The 22,032-nt window shown below is 41.1% G+C and overlaps 1 protein-coding gene across 4 annotated transcripts in view; it reads right to left on the bottom strand.

Annotated features, from left to right (window-relative positions):
* The window catches only part of WDR7 (WD repeat domain 7), a 606,257-nt gene that overhangs the window by 428,586 nt on the left and 155,639 nt on the right, over positions 1–22,032 (bottom strand). For 3 of the 4 annotated variants that reach the window (XM_033933907.1, XM_033933915.1, XM_033933923.1), the window contains exon 16: positions 13,453–13,541. In XM_033933907.1, coding sequence (XP_033789798.1) covers positions 13,453–13,541 — 89 coding nt within the window. Of the gene's footprint in view, positions 1–6,659; positions 6,747–13,452; positions 13,542–22,032 lie in introns of all 4 variants that reach the window. The other variant, XM_033933932.1, reaches the window with a different exon arrangement.

The following is a 22,032-nucleotide window of genomic DNA, read 5'->3' on the forward strand; positions in this document are numbered from 1 at the left end:
GTGTCTTGGGACTATGTTGAAAACTCCTATAGTAGACTAATATAGATACATTATAGATATAGAACATGATGGCAGATAAAAGCCAAATGGCCCATCCAGTCTGCCCATTCACAGCATCCACTATCTTCTCCTTCCCCTAAGACAGTGGTTGGCAAATTGCGGCTCTTTAGCCACTTGAGGGCGGCTCGTTTAGAGCAGGGGTGCCCAACCTGCTTCCCTTCCCTTCTAACTGCCCTCCCCCAAGCCACAGCCGCCGGGGAATAGGCTGCCACCTCCACCATCGGGGAACAGGAAGCAGCCGAGTTCTGAGCTCTCCCTGCTTCCCTTCCCTGTGGGGCCGACGTCAGAGAGGATGTTCTGGGTCAGCCAATTGCTGCTTGGCTGACCCGGAAATTTCCTCTCCAACTTTAGAATTGACGTCGGGTGGCGAGAATTGGTCAGCCCCGCGGAGAAGGGAAGCAGGGAGAGCTCAGAACTTGGCAGTGGCCTGTTCCCCGATGGCAGAAGTGGCAGCCTATTCCCTGACGGCAGTGTCAGAATGTTCCCCAATGGCGGTGGCTTGGGGGAGGGCAGGGAGAAAGAAAGAAAGAAGGGGGGGACAGGGAGGCAGAAAGAAATAAGAGAGACGGGAGACAGACAGAAAGGGGGCATGGAGAAAGACAGACAGAAAGAAAGAAAGAAAGAAAGAAAGGGGGCACGGAGAAAGAAAGAAAGAAATGGGACACGGAGAGAGAGAAAGAAGGGGGCAGGGTGAAAGAAAGAAAAAGTTGGGGAAGGGAATGAGGTCTGGAGGAGAGGAAGCAACAGGAGGTTGAAAGAAGGGAATTAATATTGGAAGCATAGTCAGAAGAATAAAGTGCAACCAGAGACTGATGAAATTACCAAACAAAGGTAGGAAAAATTATTTTATTTTAAATTTAGTGATCAAAATGTGTCCGTTTTGAGAATTTATATCTGCTGTCTATATTTTGCACTATGGCCCCCTTTTACTAAACCGCAATAGCGGTTTTTAACACAGGGAGCCTATGAGCATTGAGAGCAGCGCAGGGCATTCAGCGCAGCTCCCTGCACTAAAAACCATTATTGCAGTTTAGTAAAAAGGGAGGGGGTATATTTGTCTATTTTTATATAGTTGTTACTGAGGTGACATTGCATAAAGTCATCTGCCTTGACCTCTTTGAAAACCCGCGGAATATAAATGATAATTAACATTTTCTCTGCATACAGTGTGCTTTGTGTTTTTTAAAATTTTATTGTTGGTAGATCATTTTGATTTGGCCACGAAGGTAAGGGGGAGGGAAGGAGGGAGCGGAGCTGCTGAAATACATCTAGTAATCCTTGCAGGATTGACTGTACAGGGAATTATTTTTGAAAAATCATGTTTTTGTTATGTGACTGGCATTATTTAGACTTTAATTTCTATGAATAAATAGAATGAAAATGATATAAAATTGCTTGCTTGTTTTTATGTGCATGCGCTGAAGGGAAGTGGAGAGAGAGTGGGCTGAGGATGCTGAAGGGAAGAGAGAGTTGGGAGAAGACGCTAATTTATAAATTGACAATTGTACAGAATATAGTTTCTTTTTATATTTTAAAATAATAAGTTCAGTATAAAACTATTCGAGGTTTGTATGGATGGGATCAGGTGGTTTGCGGGGATGGGGACCAAGCTCACAGGGACGGAGACAAATTTTTTTCCCCGTGTCATTCTCTAGGCTCTTCCATAAATCGATTTTGACTACGTGCGGGTGAGCGGGGTATCATTCGGGTTGACATAGCCGTCGTAGTGCAAGTCGGCACAGGGTATGGCTCTCAAAAATAATCTTAATCATTGTACTGCTGATTTTGGCTCTTTTGACTAACGAGTTTGCCTACCACTGCCCTAAGAGATCCCATATGCTTGTCCCATGCCTTCTTGAATTCAAATACAGTTTTTGTCTCCACCACCTCTACCAGAAGACTATTCCATACATTTACCACCCTTTCTGTAAAAAAGTATTTCCTTAGATTACTCCTGAGCCTATCACCTCTTATTTTGCTTTTTTTTTTTTTTAAGAAAATTTGAATTGATCTATGTGTTATAAATTGTTTGGTTAGACTACTCTAATGTCTTTTTAGACTGGCATACAAACTTTTCTAAAACATCACAACCTACCTGCCTAGTGTCAGTTTTAAAGAAGTTCATGTTGCATTTGTTCTGCTATCACTTCATTAGTCCCTTGGGGGTCTATAGGCTCAATTTCAAGATACTAGTTCCAGATTATTGACTTTGCGATTATGCACCTTTTATACCTTTGTGTTCTTCAAATTCTTGCTAACATGAGAATCTCAGTGAGGGTGAGATCCAGAAGGCCTTGAGCGTGCGCAGATGCTCAAGGCTCAGCAGCAGACTGGCGGCAGGCACTTTCTATCACCGGTGGAACACAGGTAAGGACAGGGCCAGTCGGGGGTGGGGGTGGGGGGAAGAGGCGATAGCAGTGCCTGGGGCCTCGGGGAGAGCATGGGAGTCGGGGTGAGTCCAGCAGGAGTGGGCCAGCACCTGAGAGTCCCAGCGGAGGGGGTAGTGGCATCCGGGAGCGGCAGGGCCAATGGTGCCTATTTGGGCTCGGTGGCGGTTTGATTAAAGCCAGCACCCTGGAGCCAGGGCGCACTATCACCACCCGCACAAGCCACAGTGAGAGGCAGCGAACATCAGTGAGAGGCAGCGAAAAGCAGCAGAGGAGGAGAACTGGAGGAGCCGCGTGGATAGGTCTGTGGCAGAGGCAGCGGTGGAAGGCGTCGCTAATGGTAATTACGTTTTTGGGGATGTGGAACGAATTGTTCTAGTTTACATTAACTCTTATGGGAAAAGTTGCTTTGATATACGAGTGCTTTGGATTACAAGCATGCTTCTGGAACGAATTATGCTCGTAAATCAAGGTACCACTGTACTAGGAAAAAAATGTTTTTATAATTTGGGCCAACACTGTGGAGTTCACCTGAAGAGGAAAATTATGTGAAAGCAGGTCATATTTCAGAAAGCTCATAAGACCTGGCTCCAGGAAAAGCTCTCCAATATTTTTGTTATTATTATTGTTGTATTTGTAATATTTTATATATTTTTACCAATACATTTTAATTAAATAAGGCTTCTTTTACTAAGCAGTGTTAAGGAACTAAAGCAGATTTTATTGCTTATGCATTAACTGACTGCACTGTGTGGTAAATGTAGGGCAGACCCAGTTCATTTTAAAGAATTACTTAACATGAATATCTATATATAATAATAATAATAATAACTTTATTTTTGTATACCACAAACAGTTCAGAGCGGTTTACAATGTAAGAGACTGTACATATACAGCTAAGATACAATGTAAGGGAATGTACAATGCAGTTGAGAGCAATTTACAATGCAGGGGACTGTACATATTTAGCATAGGTGTCAATACTGCGGAAAGCAAAGCAGAATTACAGTGCAGGAGTCTGTACATCTTCAGCAGAGATATTTATACAGTGAAATGCGGTGCGAGAGACTTAAAGAATAAGATACAGTGCAAGAGTCTGGATAATGCGGTTTACTATGCAAAGATAGTTACTTGTATGGCGAGGATAAAGAGTGGTAAATGACAAGTATCAATTATCAATTACGGGAGGGTGTCGAGAGGGGAGGGGTAAGTGGGAAGGAAGGAAGTATTGGATTGGGGTGGAGGAAAGGAGAGATCGGGGGAGGAGAGGTGGTAGGGTATAGTTATTTGGAGGGGAGGGGTTCGAGAAATTTATCATAGAGGTAAGATTTGAGAGATTTCCTGAAGGATGAGTAAGATAGGGCAGATGACCAACAGCAGAACCACTTATCTATGGGCCTGATTTTTTAACAGGGCATTTATGTGAGAAGTGCAAAAAGGCATATAGGTTAAGCCTATTTATAAACCCATTAGAGAGGTCTATATGCCTTTACAAAACAAGCTCCCAGAGCCAACTTCAATAGAGTACAAATACCAATGCACGTGTTTACAGCTAATCCAAAGCAGGTTTATATGCTTATGTGTACTCTACCGTATGAACTCATTGATTTTATAAAACACATCCATATATTGCAGCTCCACCCCTGACCTATCCAACCTACAAATAAGTATGTTGCAACTTGTCAGTGTGAATCTTATACACATATGCAATGCTGAGCAATTTCCTAAAAAGGCCTTTTCCTAAATAGGCCTTACACATGGAAATATCTTTGTATGTCTACTCCTTTTAAGTACAGGAATCAAAAATCTAGGACAGTGGGCTTCACTAATTTTTAAGCTGGGATCATTTTGGATTCTAATGAGCTGAAGGAGAGCCGATAAATATTTTCAAGTTTATTAGTTTTTAATATACCGACCATCAACAAATATCTGGCCGGTTAACAATAAAATTTAAAAGGGTAAAAAAGATAGAAGATAAAATAATAGGCATTTAAAAATAAATAAAGTGAACATAGATAACATCGACTAGACAAACTTGAAAGTGAGGGGAAAAGGGAAGGAAGGGGAAAAGTTACATATTTGAGAAGAAAAGGAGAAAGTGGGAATGGGATAAAACGTATAGGATGGGGTCGCTTTGTTAAAGCAGCCGAATGCATCACGAAATAAAAAAGTCTTTAGGCTTATCTTGAATTTGTCTAGGTGTTGTTCATCGCGGAGTTGCTGTGGCAGAGAATTCCATAACGTTGGGGCAGCTACTGCGAAATTTATTTTCCGGGTGTAATAAAAGTCTTTTATGGAGGGAATAAAGAGAAGCTTTTGATCAGTAGGGGTCACAATACTAAGAACATAAGAATTGCCATACTGGGACAGACCAAAGGTCTATCACACCCAGAATCCTGTTTCCAACAGTGGCCAATCTAGGTCCCAAGTACCTAGCTAGATCCCAAGAAGTAAAACATATTTTATGCTGCTTATCCTAGGAATAAGCAGTGGACTTCCCCAAGCCACCTCAATAATGTCCTAAGGACTTCTCTTTTAGGAAATTATCCAAACCCCTTTTAAACCCCACTAAGCTAACTGATTTCATCACATTCTCCAGCAATGAATTCCAGAGTTTAAGTACATGTTGTGTGAAGAAATATTTTCTCTGGTTTGTTTTAAATCTACTACATAGTAGTTTCATTGCATGCCCCCTAGTCCTAGTATTTTGGAAAGAGTGAACAAATGATTCACATCTACCCTTTCCACTCCACTCATTATTTTACAGAGCTCTATCATATCACCGCTGAACTGTCTCTTCTGCAAGTTGACATCCATCGCTAGAGCCCACCTTCAGATTTCATTGGGGAGTATTTTCCAGGTTGTGACCATTTTGAAATGCTTTGTTCTTCAAACATGTGATCTTGCCCCCCCCCCTCCATTTACATTACTTTCCCCTTTCTGGCCTGATCCTGGGTAGGGAGGCAGAGCAGCAGAAAAAAAAAAAACATCAGAAAGGCAACGAGGGCTGCCAAAGAAGTTTCAATGGGGCCACCATTGGCCCCTGGGCCTTGCATTGAAGAACACTACTCTAGGATATAACTTAATATAGAACTCAAAAACAAGTACATGAATATGCACTTAGGATTTCTAATAATAGTTATGTCAATACTTGTATTTCCAGTGATCATTTGCAATTTACTAGACTAGTAAATATTCCAATTTAATAAAACTTATATGATTTAAACATTTTGGGCCTGATTCTATATAGGACGCTCAGTCTCAGCAGCTGCCTAAGCGGCTTTTGAGAATCACACACGGGCGTCCTATATAGAATTGTGTCTGTCCTAATGGACAGATCCCTAACCCCATCTAACCAACCTGATTCTCTAACCAGCATCTATGTCACAGGCGCCAGTTAGAGAATCACACTTATGTCAAGCTGATCGTGGCAAGGGAATCTCCCTGCCATGATCAGCTCAGTGGCAACTGCAGCAGTAGCGAACCCCCCTCTGCTGCAAATTTGGGCAGCAGGAAGGATACCCACTTCCTCCTGCCTCCACCCCTGAAGAATCTTCCCCCCAAAAGCATCCACTGGCAGGAGGAATGCCAAATCCCCCTGAAACTCCCCCCACCCATCCAATCGCGGTAGGCAGGAAGGATGCCCACTCTCTCCTGCCAGAACAATCCCCTTCCACCTGTCGACCGACCAACCTCCCACCCGACAAACCCCTACCCCCCTGGCAACTACATCCCCCAACCCCACCGCCCCGGTACCTTGTAAACAGAAGGTCCAGCTGGAGGGAGTCATACACCCTTCGGCCGGCAAGCCCCGCCAGTAAAAAATGACAGGCCTTCCCCTTCCCGGTGCATTCTGGGTATACTGGGGAGGAGCCTAAGACTCTGATTGGCCAGATACCTAAAGCACCTCCCATTGGCCCTTTGGCTGTTCATCAACTGAGTACCTGGGCTTTTCCAGGTGTATGAAACTCCTGTATCTAGTCGACAGACAAATAAGAAGCTTGAATTAGGGCTTAAGTGAGTGTAATAAGAGAGAACAAGGCTATCTTTACCCACCCAAAAAAAGAAAGAAAAGAGCTCCAAAGAAAGACATTTTCAGGAACTAAGCAAAAGTAACCATACACATCTTTAAAAAATATCACAGCAAGACCAAAGCACATTGGTTGAAAGACAGAAGTGAATTAGAAACCAGAAATCAGATAGCAAGAATACCTTCATTGACTGAGAAACAGGAATGTAAAGCAGGGTCAGAGCCGTAGTAAGTGGCTTCAGGGACAGCAGAAACGGCAGGAGTGACAGCTTTGCAGAGGAGACACAGGAGATAAAGAGAAAAGAGAAAATGAGGTACAGAAGTTTCTAAAAACTAGATCAGCATCACTAGAGAGAATAACAGTAAACAAATATATCTGAAGTTTTATCATAAGAGATGCATCATGCAAAAGAAAAAAAGAGAACAAGCTGAAGAAAGCAGACAGCACAAAAAAAATATTTTTCTTCCTTGCAATGTTTTTGTAAGCCACCAATGTTCTAAGGATAAATATGTAATGTGTCCTTAAACAGTTCTTCATTTTCAAATAGCATAAAAGGATGCTGAAGCTATGATTTAAAAGCTTTAAAACTATAAAATATGAAAGGTAATTGCAAAATAGTGCATCTAAGTAAGAAAAGCACATGAGCACAAATGTTGCATTTATGTGCCTTTATAAAATAGCCCATCTAAAGCTCCCGAAAGTTACACTTTTCTACATATTTTTGCCTATAGAAATCAGCAAATATATTTGCAGTTTATAAAATATATGCCTGTCAGTACCATCCCAGCTCTGCATGAAATTAAGTTCTATAGAAATATAGAAAATGCTGGCAGATAAAGCTCATCTGGTCTATCCAGTCTGTCCATCCATACCAACTACTGATCTCCAATATCCTTTCCTCTCCATTAGAAATCCTCTGTGCTTGTCCCATGCTTTCTTAAATTCAGAAAGTATTCTTGCCTTTTAAGAGCCTACTTTATGTGCATTTGCTTCCCAGGCAATTTTATTAACATAGATTATAGCATGTAAAATGGTGTTTCATATATTCAAATTGCATATAAAATTACTCCATATCAAAATAAGTCTATTTAATAACAAAATAATATTTTAAAAAAAAAATATTTTATTGAATTTTTAAAATACAGAAATGTATAGATAAGCATAACATAAATACAGTACATTGCAGAAATGTACATAAAGCATATCAATAATACAATACTACAATAGAATAAGCTGCTTACTCTCACAGCATAATAGGGTCAATTAACGTTATCATTGAAGTCCTTACAGAACTCATCTAGAGGGGCCGACGTTCTAGTAAAATGAGCAATATTATTTTGCTTAATCGCTATTATTTCCTCATTTCCTAACAACACAGAGATGGTTTCACCATTCAAGGAAGTTAAGCTTAGAATTATCTTTCCAATTGCAGATAATATAATGAATGGCTAGTGCAATCATACAATCAAAGATTTTAACGAATGATGCTGGTAACAAGATATCTGGGAATGCGGAACGCAGTATGATAGATTTATATGATAGAGGTAACCCATTATTATTCATATGCATTATCGCTTGAATTCTGACCATATACCCGACCAATAAATTTGCATATTAGGGCATGTATAAAGAAGGTGCAAGAGAGTTCCAAGTTGCTGATGACAAGACCAACACATATCCGAAGACAAATGTAATACTCTAGCTATTTTAGTGGTGGTCTAATAAGCTTTATGTAACATAAAATAGGTGGATTGGCAAATAGATGCCGACATAATGGGCCTTGCAGAGTATGTCCAAAATGATTTCCAGTCCAACTCCCCAGGGTTTAAGTTTAGGTCACCAGATCATATACATATAATCAAAGGAAACATCTTTCTCTCTATCAACCTCCCTTAATATTTTATAAAGATTTGACGCTTTCAGGCTAACAGTAGTGGGCCTATAATCTTAGAGAAATTGAAGAGACCAGATGCCTCCCTATATGTAGATAACAGTGAATTAAGAGATATTGAAGCATTGTGCAAAGATTATCATCTAAATCAGTACACTCCAAAATATGCTCTAATTCATCTACCAAAAATAATCTTCCTTCGATGATTAAGTGAGAAAGCCCAAATGCTTTTAGATTGACATAGTATCTTTATATCAGTTAAAAAGTCGAGAGTCAAAGATACTGCTTAACAACAGGGGGACGTGATCCCTTTTCCTAATATCGCCATTAATAGCTCTGTAGAATGAGAATATGTTCAGGGCTGATGATTTAACTATTTTTAAAGTACCATTAAATGGAAATGTATCCATAAATGGTAACAGATGTATTGATTCAGAAAAATTAACATTTTTTTCAAATGTTAGCCATCTAGGGACATTCCAATTGTCAAAATTATGAAACCACATTAAACCCTGAGCAAGCCTAAAAGCTAAATGATACCTTTTAAAATCCGGTAAGTTTAAACCACCCCTAGATTTAGGCAATTTTAGCTTATAAAACGCAAACCTAGGTGGCTTTGATCTCCAAAGAAACTTATTCATTAGGCTATCCACTTTCTTATATAACCCAGCTAAGAATGGAAGCGGTATCATACTGAAAATATAATTAAGCTTTGGAGCTACTACCATTTTAATGGTTTCAGCTCTACCCCAACAAGAAAGATAAAGGGGGGGGGGACCAGGATTCTAGAATATTAGTTGTTAGTTCTATTATAAATTTAAAGTTCAGAGAACCAGTAGAACCATACCAAATGCCCAGATATTTGATCTCACCAGGCTCCCATTTAAAAGAGAAATGAGAGATATGGTGTTTTAGTACATAAGGAGTTAAGGGCAATAGAGATGATTTACTCCACTTAATTTTATAACCAGAGAGAGTTGAAAATTCATTAATACAGGATAATAAATGAGAGACTGCAGGATGGAATTTTAGATAGACAATCAAACAGCCCATAAAGATATACTAAATCTCATATGATAATCAAGGACATTAAAAATTTGTTTGGGTTACTTGATCCCTGGAGACTTTTAAATCCTATGGAAAAGGAGTATACATTTTTCGCATCCCCACATAATAGTCACTCTCAAATTTATTTTTTTCTAATCTCTATTTCTAAAACTAGTATTCTTAGTAGGACAAATTTGGATCACTCTGCTGTGCTTCTTCATTTGGATAATATTTCACCTACTTTGCCAAGGCTTCCGTGGAGATTTAATTCCCTATTTCTTAAAGATGACAAGCTGTGGCCATTGGTTCAAATTGAGGTTTCATTAACCTGGAAATAACCACATTAAGATCCCAGACTACTAGAGGTTTGAGAGGTAGTTTCACATTGAAAAGTCCTTTCATGAATCTGGAGACCAAAGTTTGAGCAGTAATAGCACTGAGATGGACTCTGATAGATGTAGATTTGAGCCCAGAGTCAGACAGATGAAGTAGATAATCCAACACCGATTCCACTGACAAGGAAGTCGGATCATGATGATGGAGACACCAGGAAGAAAATAGAGTCCACTTTTGTTGATAACATTGTTGAGTGGCTAGCTTCCTGGAAGCATCAATAATATCACAAACAGACTGGGTCACCGGTAGCAAGAGAAAACTCTTGTGTGCTGCTACGGGCAGCACAAGGAAAGAAAAAAGTGTTCTGTTCTTTCCTCTAAATTCTTCAAACCTTGTTCTTCATTGATGCCGTTTCTATGTAGAAAGACCACTGATCTTCAAATGAACTATGACATCCATTTTATAGTACCTTCTTTCCTCACCAATCATACTAAGAATCTGGTTTGCATTCCTGCAAGCCAAAGATTCTGTCATGAATTTGAAAGTTGTGTTATTGTTTGTATAGTTCATACCATATGTACACATGTCTCTAAAGACACACAAGAGACAAACCCCATTCTTGGAGTTTATAATCTAATCAAGACATTCATCCAAAGAGTGTTTGACGACCTGGAGGCGGGAACAAAATGCGAGGTCATCAAATTCGCAGATGACACCAAACTATTCAGCAAGGTTGAAACCACGGTTGACTGCGAGAATCTCCAAAGGGATCTTACGACATTGGAAGAATGGGCGAAAAAGTGGCAAATGAGCTTCAATGTAGGGAAATGCAAGGTCATGCATATAGGGAGAAGGAACCCGATGTTCACTTACAAAATGGGTGGTTCAATGCTAGGGGTCAGTAATCTGGAAAGAGACTTGGGAGTGATGGTAGACACGACATTGAAGGCGTCGGCACAATGCGCCACAGCCTCGAGGAAAGCAAACCAAATGTTAGGTATCATTAAGAAGGGTATCTCGACCAGAACGAAGGAAGTCATCCTGCCACTGTACCGGGCTATGGTGCGCCCGCATCTGGAATACTGTGTACAGTACTGGTCACCGTACCTCAAAAAGGACATGGCAATGCTTGAGGGAGTCCAGAGAAGAGCAACTAAACTGATTAAGCGTATGGAAAACCTTACATATACTGACAGACTGAAGAAGCTGGGGCTGTTCTCCCTGGAAAAGCGGAGACTCAGAGGAGATATGATAGAGACCTTCAAGATCCTGAGGGGCATCGAAAAGGTTGACAAAGACAGATTTTTCAATTTGAAAGAAACCACAAGAACAAGGGGTCACTCGATGAAATTGAAGGGGGACAGGTTTAAAACAAACGCAAGGAAGTTCTTTTTCACACAGAGGATGGTGGACACATGGAACACCCTTCCGGAGGCCGTGATAAGAAATAGCACAGTACAGGGTTTCAAGGATGACCTGGATAGGTTCCTGGAAGACAAAGGGATTGAGGGGTACAGATAAGAGCAGTGGAAGGTTTAGAGATAAGTGTAGAGGTAGGCATAAAATTAGTCAGGGACCGCTGACCAGGCAATATGCCTGATGGGCCGCCGCGTGAGCAGACCGCTGGGCTGGATGGACCTCTGGTCTGCCCCGGCGGAGGCGACTACTTATGTACTTATGTACTTAAGACAGCAGGTTAGTGACTGAGCAGATATAAAGAAGATGTGATAAAGCTTGAGCAAAGGGCATCTTAACCAACTATCAATAAATATAATGCTTGAGTCTGAAAATGATTCAAGAACTCTGGTTATGGAGGTAGTGAAAGGCAAAAACCTACATGTGGTTTATAGGAGGTCAAGCTTAATTGAATCTGGCTGCAAGAAGTGAGGCTTTTTAAGTGTCTGTAAACAAATTAACCAGCAGGTGGGAGAAATTTTAATTCTTTCATCAAATGTTTGATCTATGCTATTGTCTGACAAACTGATACCAAACCTGACCAGCATCTCAAGTTAGCTTAATATATTGCTTTTGATTCTAAGCAATTCACTAAAATCAAGGGAACAAGGGATAGACTTTAATGTTCTAAAAATGTGCTTGACAGCAGGGACCATATATGCTTAATTGGATGAAGATGTAAAGGACCATGCATCTGTTCACAAAACTATATATATATATTCTGATATATATATAGTTTTGTGAACAGATGCATGGTCCTTTACATCTTCATCCAATTAAGCATTTCCTGCTATATATATATAGCAGGAAATGATATGGGTGAGAGAAGGGAAAGAGGATAGAATTTAGGTAGAGCCATATCTATCTTTGTCCTTCCTAAGCAAGCCTTGAATTTGGATTCCAGTTAATTTAAAAGTCACAAATAACCTGAAACGAAAATGAGGCATAAAACTATAAACATTTATTTTTAAAATCACTCCACTGTAGGATCTTTCTGTTAAGAGATCTTTTCTTAATACTTTTTGATTTTTAAATACAGCAGATATATAATTTCAGGGTTTTTTGGAAAAATCTTTGTCTTTACCATTCACTTTTGCATACATACACTATTGCAAATAAATTGCATTCATTCTACACTTCTGCCATTCTTTGCTACACAAATCTTAGAAACCATTTAGATTTTTTTTTTTGGGGGGGGAGGTGTAATGTAACAAACTAAGCAAAGCAATATGGCTATGTGCTTAGCTTTAGCACAATGTTTTCTACCAAAATACCCTGAAAAAAATTATTCTTGCTGTAATAAGATAATGGAATGTAAAAACGTATTTAATATTGAACAGAGATTGTCTCTTGCATTGAAAAGAGGAGACAGAAAAAAAAGAGACTTCCACTTGATGCAGAATATGGCAGTATGGGAATGGACACATATATCCTTTCCATATTAAAATCTTCACACTGTTTGCTACCAAATGCCCTGAGAAAATTATTCCTGATGCATTAAGATAACATAATGTAAAAAAAAAATAAAAATGTATTTAATATTGAACAGAGATTGGCTCTTGCTTTGAAACGAAGAGAGAGAAAAAAGAGAAACTTCCTCTTTATGTAGAGTATGGTGGGATGTTACCATGGGAATGTATGTCTTTTCCACTACATCAGGAGTAAGATCAACATAGAAAACTAAAAAGTAAACCATCACGCTAAAGGACAGATGGCCTTTAAGTTACGGCTCTGCACTGTCCTTTTCAAGTATAAACTCTGCACTGTCCTTTATAAGTATAAACTTATTAGCATTATTTGTTATCAAACTACTTAATATGACAATGAAAAGTATAATAAAATAGTAATACGAGTACATAGGGCTATAACCTATTTCATTTGGTTTCTTATCTTGTAGCAAAGTTATAGTAGAAAAACTGCTCTGTTTTGATGAAGAAATGACATAACATGGAATAAGAACATAAGAACATAAGAAGTTGCCTCCACTGGGTCAGACCGAGGTCCATCTCGCCCAGCGGTCCGCTCCTGCGGCGGCCCATCAGGTCTGCGACATGTGAAGTGGTTTCTGAATGCTTTGAAATTTTATTTTATACAACTGACTTTCCACCATTTACTTGCAGTCATATTTTAATTCTTTATAACAAGAGGCACTAAAACATAATTGATATACTTGTTCTATACAAAATTCAAGTGTTATGTAAGAATGCATTCATTATTTAAAGAAAAAAGTCACTTGATACTCTACCTTGTTTAATTTGTCCTTGCATAGCACTACTGGAAATTGGTTGAGAAATCTTCCCTTTCTGTACCTCTGGGGTTCCAGGCTTAGGGGGCCTAAAAAATGAAAGCAAAACACAGAAACAACAACAAAAAAACCCACCATTAAACCAAAATCCTGAAAATGATTAAAATAATCCAGATTAATGAAGAATTTTACAAAATAATTGTCCACTCAGAATTCTTTATTCAAAAAGGAGCAGATCCATTTTCCTCTATTTTGTGCTTAGGGCAAAACTGTTTGATAAACTGTACTCAAATGATCTTAAGAGTCATTACCGTATTTTCACTCATATACCGCGCACCCATGTAAAACGCGCACACGGGTATATCGCGCAGGGAACACAAATTTATGTAATAAAATGTTAATATAGCGTGCACACGTGTATACCGCGCATGCTAAAACCTCCTCCCGCCTACTCCGAACTGGCATCCTCCCCTCCGCTCGAGTCACTCCCCCCTCCCCCTCTGATCCGAGATAATCTGATCCGGCATTCCCCCTACGAACCGGCATCCTCCCTCCCCCCCCCACGCTTGCATCAGATTATCTCGGAGAGAGCGAGACCAGAAGGCTTTGAGCATGCGCAAATGCTCAAAGCCTAGTCCAGCCCGTCAGAGGAAGAAGGAGGATCTCTCTCGCACCGCCTGGCCCAGCCCAGCCCAGCCCAGCCCAAACCAACGAGGGAGGATCTTCGGGCACTGGCACATGCTGTGCATTGGTGCTGGTGCCGGTGCCCAATTGGGTAAGAGTTGTCTTTGCGGTGCTGGGGGGGATGTAGGATCGCTGGGGAGGGGGGTGACGCGAGCGGGGGGGAGGATGCCGGTTCGCAGGGGGAATGCCGGATCAGAATGTAAAAAAAAATTGTAAAACGCGCTCACACGTATAACGCGCATGGTTATGCACGGTTTGTAAAATCGTGTATAACGCACGCGTTATATGCGTGAAAATACGGTAATTTATTAAAGTGAGAACCAATTTCCTTCAGCTATGGTCCCAGTTCCTCCTCCTTTCTGATTCCATTTCCTTCAGATCTAGTTCTTACCAGCTCAGCTGCTATAAACCTATACTCATAGTTTGTTTTTTCACCATTTTATTCCCCAGCCCCACCACTGCAGCAATAGTTTTCAGCTGAGAGGCATGGGCCATGATGCCCTTCAAAACTTGCCACACATTTGTTTGATAATCCAGTCAGGAAGCACTGATGTGTGCAACAGCTCAAATCCTTCCCACATCAAGCAAACAACTGGAGCATAAGCCAAGTCTATGATACTGCTGGGCTATCATGCAGGCTGTAACAGGATAATAGTTATCTGACACTTAGAGGCTCATAGTGGGTACAGTACAGACAAGGGTTTGGTTGTCCCCAGGGGGAAGCTTGCTTGGGCACATGCTATTAGCTGCAGACACACTCTAATTAGGAAAGCCTGAAATACTACCAGGACAAAGAGTAGTCATGTTTACTGATCCAAGCCAAGGCTCAGTACTTAAAACCAGAAGATTCTGATAACTCAAATTCCTGCTGTCAGAGACTTGTTCATATATTTATTTATTTTAAAAAATGTATATACCGCCTAGAGTCTCAGCGGTTTCCAAAATAACATACATAACATTATACAATAATTCAAAGCAACTCAAGAAGTGGAACCTAAAAACTCCTTGGAATCATCCTTCACTATCATTACAGTTAGATGAGGAACAGAATCCTAGGGAGCAATTCACAGGTAGGCAACAACAAAAAGCTTAGTTTTAAGTAATCTTCTTAGAACACAGAAGTACAAAATTCTGCTGGTGTGCTATTTTTTTATTACTGTAAAGAAACCTAGAGCCAGCTTGAATACAACTGGAAACCCAAAGAAGGAGAAACAAATTGACTGTTTCAAAAACAATTTAAATAAATACATAAATAACATAGTAACATAGTAGATGACATAGTAACATACATAGTAGATGACAGCAGATAAAGACCCGAATGGTCCATCCAGTTTGCCCAACCTGATTCAATTTAAATTTTTTAAATTTTTTCTTCTTAGCTATTTCTGGGCAAGAATCCAAAGCTCTATACGGTACTGTGCTTGGGTTCCAACTGCCGAAATCTCCGTTAAAACCTACTCCATCCCATCTAAACCCTCCCAGCCATTGAAGCCCTCTCCAACCCATCCTCCCCCAAACGGCTATATACAGACACCTTCCCACCCCACCATTTTATGAAGCCACATTAGTGTTTCTTTATCGCAGGCTATGACGGTAAAAGCTCCAGCACTCATTGGGGCCCTTTTACTAGGGTGTTAAGCACTAAGGAGTACCGTATTTTCACGTAGATAACGCGCACCCGTGTAAAACGCGCACACGGGTATAGCGCGCGGAAAACACAAATTTATGTACAGAAATTTTTATATACCACGCATACCTGTATACCACGCATGCTGCCCGACTCTCCTTTCGCCCGCCCCGACTCTCCTCTGGAGACCCCGACTCTCTTTTCGCCCGCCCCGACTCTCCTTTCCCCCTTGAAGTCCTGTCCCTGCCCTGAAAGCCTGATGCCCCCCCCCCGACGTCCGATTCACCCCCCCGCAGGACTGCTCGCACCCCCACCCCGAAGGACCGCTCGCATACACCCGCATCCCCTCCATGAAGGACCGCTCGCACCCCCCCCCCGAAGGACCGCTCGCACCCCCACCCGAAGGACCGCTCGCCCCCCACAGCCTCCCCCCCTCCCCCATGGAGAAGCTGTCTACCTTGTTTCCGGATGCCAGCGAGCCCAGCTGTTTCCTCTGCCGGCGGTCTCGTCCCTTCTCTGAGCCCTGCTGCGCTGCTTCCTCTTCCGGCGGTCCCACCCTTTCTCTGATGTCAGAGAAAGGGCAGGACCGCCGGAAGAGGAAGCAGCGCAGCACAGGGCTCTGAGAAGGGGCAGGACCGCCGGCAGAGGAAACAGCTGGGCTCGCTGGCATCCGGAAACAAGGTAGACAGCTTCTCCATGGGGGAGGGGGGGGAGGCTGTGGGGGGCGAGCGGTCCTTCGGGTGGGGGTGCGAGCGGTCCTTCAGGGTGGGAGTGCGAGCGCTCCTTCCGGGTGATGAATCGGGCGTCGGGGGGGGGGGGGGAACTATGCAAAAAAAATTTTGTACAACGCGCAAGGTTATGCGCGGTTTGTAAAAACCACATATAACGCGCACGTTATATGCGTGAAAATACGGTAAATTCTATGCCCAAAAAATTGACACTTAGCGCTATTCTATAAACCAGGGGTAGGGAACTCCGGTTCTCAAGAGCCATATTCCAGTCGGGTTTTCCGGATTTCCCCAATGAATATGCATGAGATATATTTGCATGCACTGCTTTCAATGCATATTCATTGGGGAAATCCTGAAAACCCGACTGGAATATGGCTCTCGAGGACCGGAGTTCCCTACCCCTGCTATAAACCTTCTCCAGAGTTAAGCCACAATTTAAAGAAACATATGTAGCACCCATCTACATGACTAACATTTAGGTGCATAAATACCAATATCAAATTCCAAGCTTCCAACCTTTAGAATATTCTTTCTATGTTACTCCTTTAAATCCTTAACTGATGTTGCTACTTCTGTTTTAGCCATAGACCTCAGAAACACCCCTCCTCCTAAGAGTCTATGTGGGATGGTGGTTAACGGCAAGAGTGGATCCCTGACGAAGCGGCAGCGAAACATGTCGGGTCCACCAGCCTAAGTACAGCAACACTTTTGAAGATAAGTACATAAACTTCATTAGTCGCTTTAAAGTATAAAAAGTGTTCAAAATAAACATAAAATTATTGAGCATCAGCCATTAAAAATTTAAGCCTTGACCGATGAGGAGGTTACACATGAATCTCCCCTTTATGAGATCATAACCTTTATGGGACGGAGGAGGGGTGTTTCTGAGGCCTATGGCTAAAACAGAAGTAGCTCTTTTGATCTTGAGATGCGGTTTGCGTCCAGCTTAAAGTGTGATCGGATTGCTCTACATCCTGAGGCAGCAGATATGTGAAACGCTGGCCATCGTCGGTGTACCGATCAACAATTTAGATAAGTGGATTTTTCCTCTATCTTCTGCACAACAGCCCTGCTTCAAGTTTACTACTATTGGGAGTCGGTCTGGAGGTTTTTTGCCAGTGAGGTGTTCGCCTGACCACCTTGGACCACTATTGTGGTGGTGGAAGGGTTCCAATCTGAGGCTTTTTCCTCCAGTCATTTGAAACTCCCTCTATTGAAACTGCAGCAGCACTGAATTTTGTGACATTCTATTGCATTGGTGAAAGTGTTTGTTTTAACATTATTAGCTTTTCACATTTCCGAGTTGTTTTTTGTTTTAAAACAGAAGTAGCAACATCAGTTAAGGATTTAAAGGATATTCTAAAGGTTGGAAGCTTGGAATTTGATATTGGATTTATGCTATATGGTGACAATTCCAGGAATAAGACTTTAAACAGTGCCTTATAAGGTTGTTGAACACAGTAACATTTAGGTGCAGGCATTTATGCTCATGAAAATCAGGACTAAATGCCTGTGTCTATGTACGGATCAGGAATATTTGATAACACTGTGGCTATATTTTAGAAACAGCCATGAAACCGCCTGTGCTCCTCCCTTGGCTGCATTCCCTTTTGAATTCCATGCACTAGAATTTACGTGCACCACTTTATAGAATACATTTAGAAAGTTGTGCATGCAAATTCTAGTTAGTACCAATAATTGTTTAATTGGTAATTATCAGCGTTGGCTGGTTTGTTAACCAATTAAGTTATGCAAGCAAATCGGCAAAGTGCACATATTTTCACATGCAACTTTAAGCACAGTATATAGAATTGGGGGGGGGGGTAATGCTCAGTTAGCCTGTGGTAACAGGCTACAGAACAAGTGTGTTATGAGGCTGTGCAGTACTTTGTTACAATGCATTAAAACCACACATTATTGCATTTTTCTGAGTGGGCATGAAAGTGTTACAACAGCTAACGCATTATATTGAGCATACACTATCTGGCTAACACAGATACTGCACACTAATGGTTACATTAAAGCATAAACTGCAATAAAAAATAGAGGTAAGACCCCCAAAATGTGCCACATTAAAACCGAGTTTAGCACATGATAAAAGTGCCCTTAACATTATGTTACCATCATAGAAAACAATGTTCAGAAGCATCATTTTCACTTTAGAAGCACAGATAACAAAAAGAAAAAGGTAACCCAGATCTCAACTACTCTTTGTCTTGAAGAGGTACTCAGTGGAGAATTGCTAAGGGGAAGGAAAACTCCATTGGAATATCTTACCGGTTGGCATTCAAACTTGGGAAAAGGTAAAACTTGGGTTTCAAAAGGTTATTTCATTGTCCTCTTTTAGTTTTTTAGTTCAGTTCTCTGCTTTTTCAGAAAAGTCAGTTTAGGCAATAGTATAGCCATTAGAGTATCTATTAGGGTATTTATATATAAAGTGTTTTAGTCTAGATTTGTATTTTAGGTTGCATTTCAGAGCATAAGATTAGATTAGGGTACCAAGAGCAGTTGAGGACAAGTCTTTTGTTTAGTATTTAACATTAGTTTAAAGAACAGCTAGAAAAAAAAATAGCCATACAGAGCATATTTTTTTTGCAAAGGTCTTTTCAGTTAGGCAGTTAGAAACTACTCTTTTGTTTAGTTGACTTTCAGTTAAACAATAGTGCCTGAATAAAGGGAAAAGTCAAAAGGTCAGGATCAGAGCAGGGTGACTAAGAACATAAGAATTGCCGCTGCTGGGACAGACCAGTGGTCCATCGTACCCAGCAGTCTGCTCCCGCGGCGGCCCACAGGCCAAGGACCTGAACCTTAACTGAGTCTATCTAGCCTTACCTGCATACATTCTGGTCTAGCAGGAATTTGTCTAACTTTGTCTTAAATCCCTGGAGGGTGTTTTCCCCTACGACAGCCTCCGGAAGAGCGTACCAGTTTTCCACCACTCTCTGGGTGAAAAAGAACTTTCTTACATTTGTACAGAATCTATCTCCTTTTAACTTTAGAGAGTGCCCTCTCGTTCTCCCTACCTTGGAAAGGGTGAACAATCTGTCTTTATCTACTAAGTCTATTCCCTTCATTATCTTGAATGTGTCAACCATGTCCCCTCTCTGTCTCCTCTTTTCAAGGGAGAAGAGGCCCAGTTTCTCTACTCTCTCACTGTACGACAACTCCTCCAGCCCCTTAACCATTTTAGTCGCTCTTCTCTGGACCCTTTCGAGTAGTACCGTGTCCTTCTTCAAGTAAGGCGACCAGTGCTGGACGCAGTATTCCAGGTGGGGTTGCACCATGGCCCAGTACAGCGGCATGATAACCTTCTCCAATCTGTTCGTGATCCCCTTCTTAATCATTCCAAGCATTCTGTTTGCCCTTTTCATCCAGAAGGTGTAGCCGACATCACTTTCACTTTAAAAGCAGAATAAAAAGGTAACACAAACCTCAACTGCTCCTTTTCCTGAAGAGGTGATGAATGAGGATCTGCTAAGGAGAAGAAAACCTCCATTGGACTATCTTACCTGATGGCATTCAAACATGGAAAAAGGTAAAATTTGGGTTACAGTAGGTTATTTCATTATCCTTTTCTTTTCTTTGTTTAGTTCAATACCTTGCTTTTTCAGCAAAGTCAGTTTAAGCAAAAGTGTAGCTTTTAGAGTATTAGGGTTTTTATATAAAAGTGTTTTAGTCTATTTTAATATTTTAGGTTGCATCACAGAGCATAAGATAACATCAGATTAGGGCACTGATATTAGTTGAGGATAGTCTTTGTCCCACCCACCCTCCTCAGCTCTCACTAATCTCTGGCCTGATCTTATGTTAAAAAAGTATTAACTAATCTCTATTAGCTAGTAATTAGCTCTTAAGAAATAGTCTAAGAAATCCTTGGAGGGTAACCTACCAATTACAATATTACAAAATAATAAAAAATTAAACATTACCATAGCCTAACATATAACTGGCAATCTTAGGGGACCTTAGTGTACATATTCCAACTCCTGTAGCAACTTAACAAAGAAATCACCAATATTAAGATGCAGGCAGTAGTCCAACAGCAAGATGGGGGCCATCCAGTCTTCTGCACTGAGTGCCAGATGTATGATCATCTCCCAGTTGGTGAGAGGTCTTGTATGTGTGCTCAGTGCAAAGAGTTCCTAGCACTCAGAGAACAGGTCCGATCTCTTGAGACTTGAAGGGGCTGAAGGGAGGCAGAGAGGAGACCTAAAGGAACTTTGTAGAAAATTCCTACCTCCAGTCTGGCATCCTCGGAGGAGGGAAGTCTTCTTAAAGGAGAGCATCACCCTGCTGAACTAGGAGGCAATCCTTTAGCCAGGTTCTACCCACCAGGGGATGCAGTGTCCTCTCGCACCAAGGATATGTCTTCAGGGGCTTCTGTCCAGGAGAGAAGGGTTAGGACGGCCATTGTAGTGGGAGATTCAATTATTAGGCATTAGCTGGGTTGCTGGTGGGAATGAGGATCACTTGGTCACTTGACTGCCCAGTGCAAAGGTGTCAGATCTCACACTATGATTTTAAACAGTGCTGGGGAAGAGTCTGCTGTCTTGGTACATGTGGGCACCAATAATATAGAGAAATGTAGTAGGGAGGTTCTGGAAGTCAAATTTAGTCTCTTAGGTAGGAAGTTAAAATCCAGAACTTCCAGGGTTTACAAAAGTGTTCCCTGTTCCATAGGCAAGACCCAAGACACAGGCAGAGCTCCAGAGTCTCAATGCATGGATGAGGGGTTTAGATTTGTTAGGAACTGGACAACATAATGAGGAAAGGGGAGTCTATTCCACAACGATGGGTTCCACCTTAACCAGGGTGGAACCAGGCTGCTGGCGTCAAAATTTAAAAAGGAGACAGAGCACATTTTAAACTAGAAACTGGGGGAAGGCCGACAGTCGCTTAGAAAGAGCATAGTTCAGAATGAGATATCTTTAAAAGATATCATATAAGGGAAGACAGAGCATCCTGATAGTGAAATTGCAATACAGGCCACAGTAGACTAGGTTTCCTTAAATACAGAGCAAGTTGATTTTAAAGATTATAAATTATTCATGCCAACTGCTGAGCAAATTATAAATAGATATGATAAACATTGTTTGAAATGTCTGTATGCAAATGCCAGAAGCCTGAGAAAAAAAATGTGAGTTAGAATATATTGAACTAAAATATAGTACATTGAAAATAAAGATATAACAGGCATCTCTGAGATCAGGTGGAAGGAAAATAACCAATGGGACACTGTCCTACCAGGGTACAAAATATATCACAAAGATAGGGTGGATCAAATTGGTGGAGGCTTAGCACTGTATGTCAAGGATGACCTTGAATCAAATGGACTGAAAATGCTACAGGAGCAGAAACACAACTTCGATTCCCTATGGGTAGAAATTCCATGTGTAAAGGGATAAAGGATAGTGATAGGAGTGTACTACCATTTGCCTGACCAGATGAATGGACAGATGCTGAAATTTTATCAGAAATTAGGAAGGCTAACAAACTGGGTAATACAATAATAATGGATGATTTCAACTACTCCGATAT

Source organism: Geotrypetes seraphini, chromosome 1, assembly GCF_902459505.1.
Source record: "Geotrypetes seraphini chromosome 1, aGeoSer1.1, whole genome shotgun sequence".
Classification (NCBI taxonomy): domain Eukaryota; kingdom Metazoa; phylum Chordata; class Amphibia; order Gymnophiona; family Dermophiidae; genus Geotrypetes; species Geotrypetes seraphini.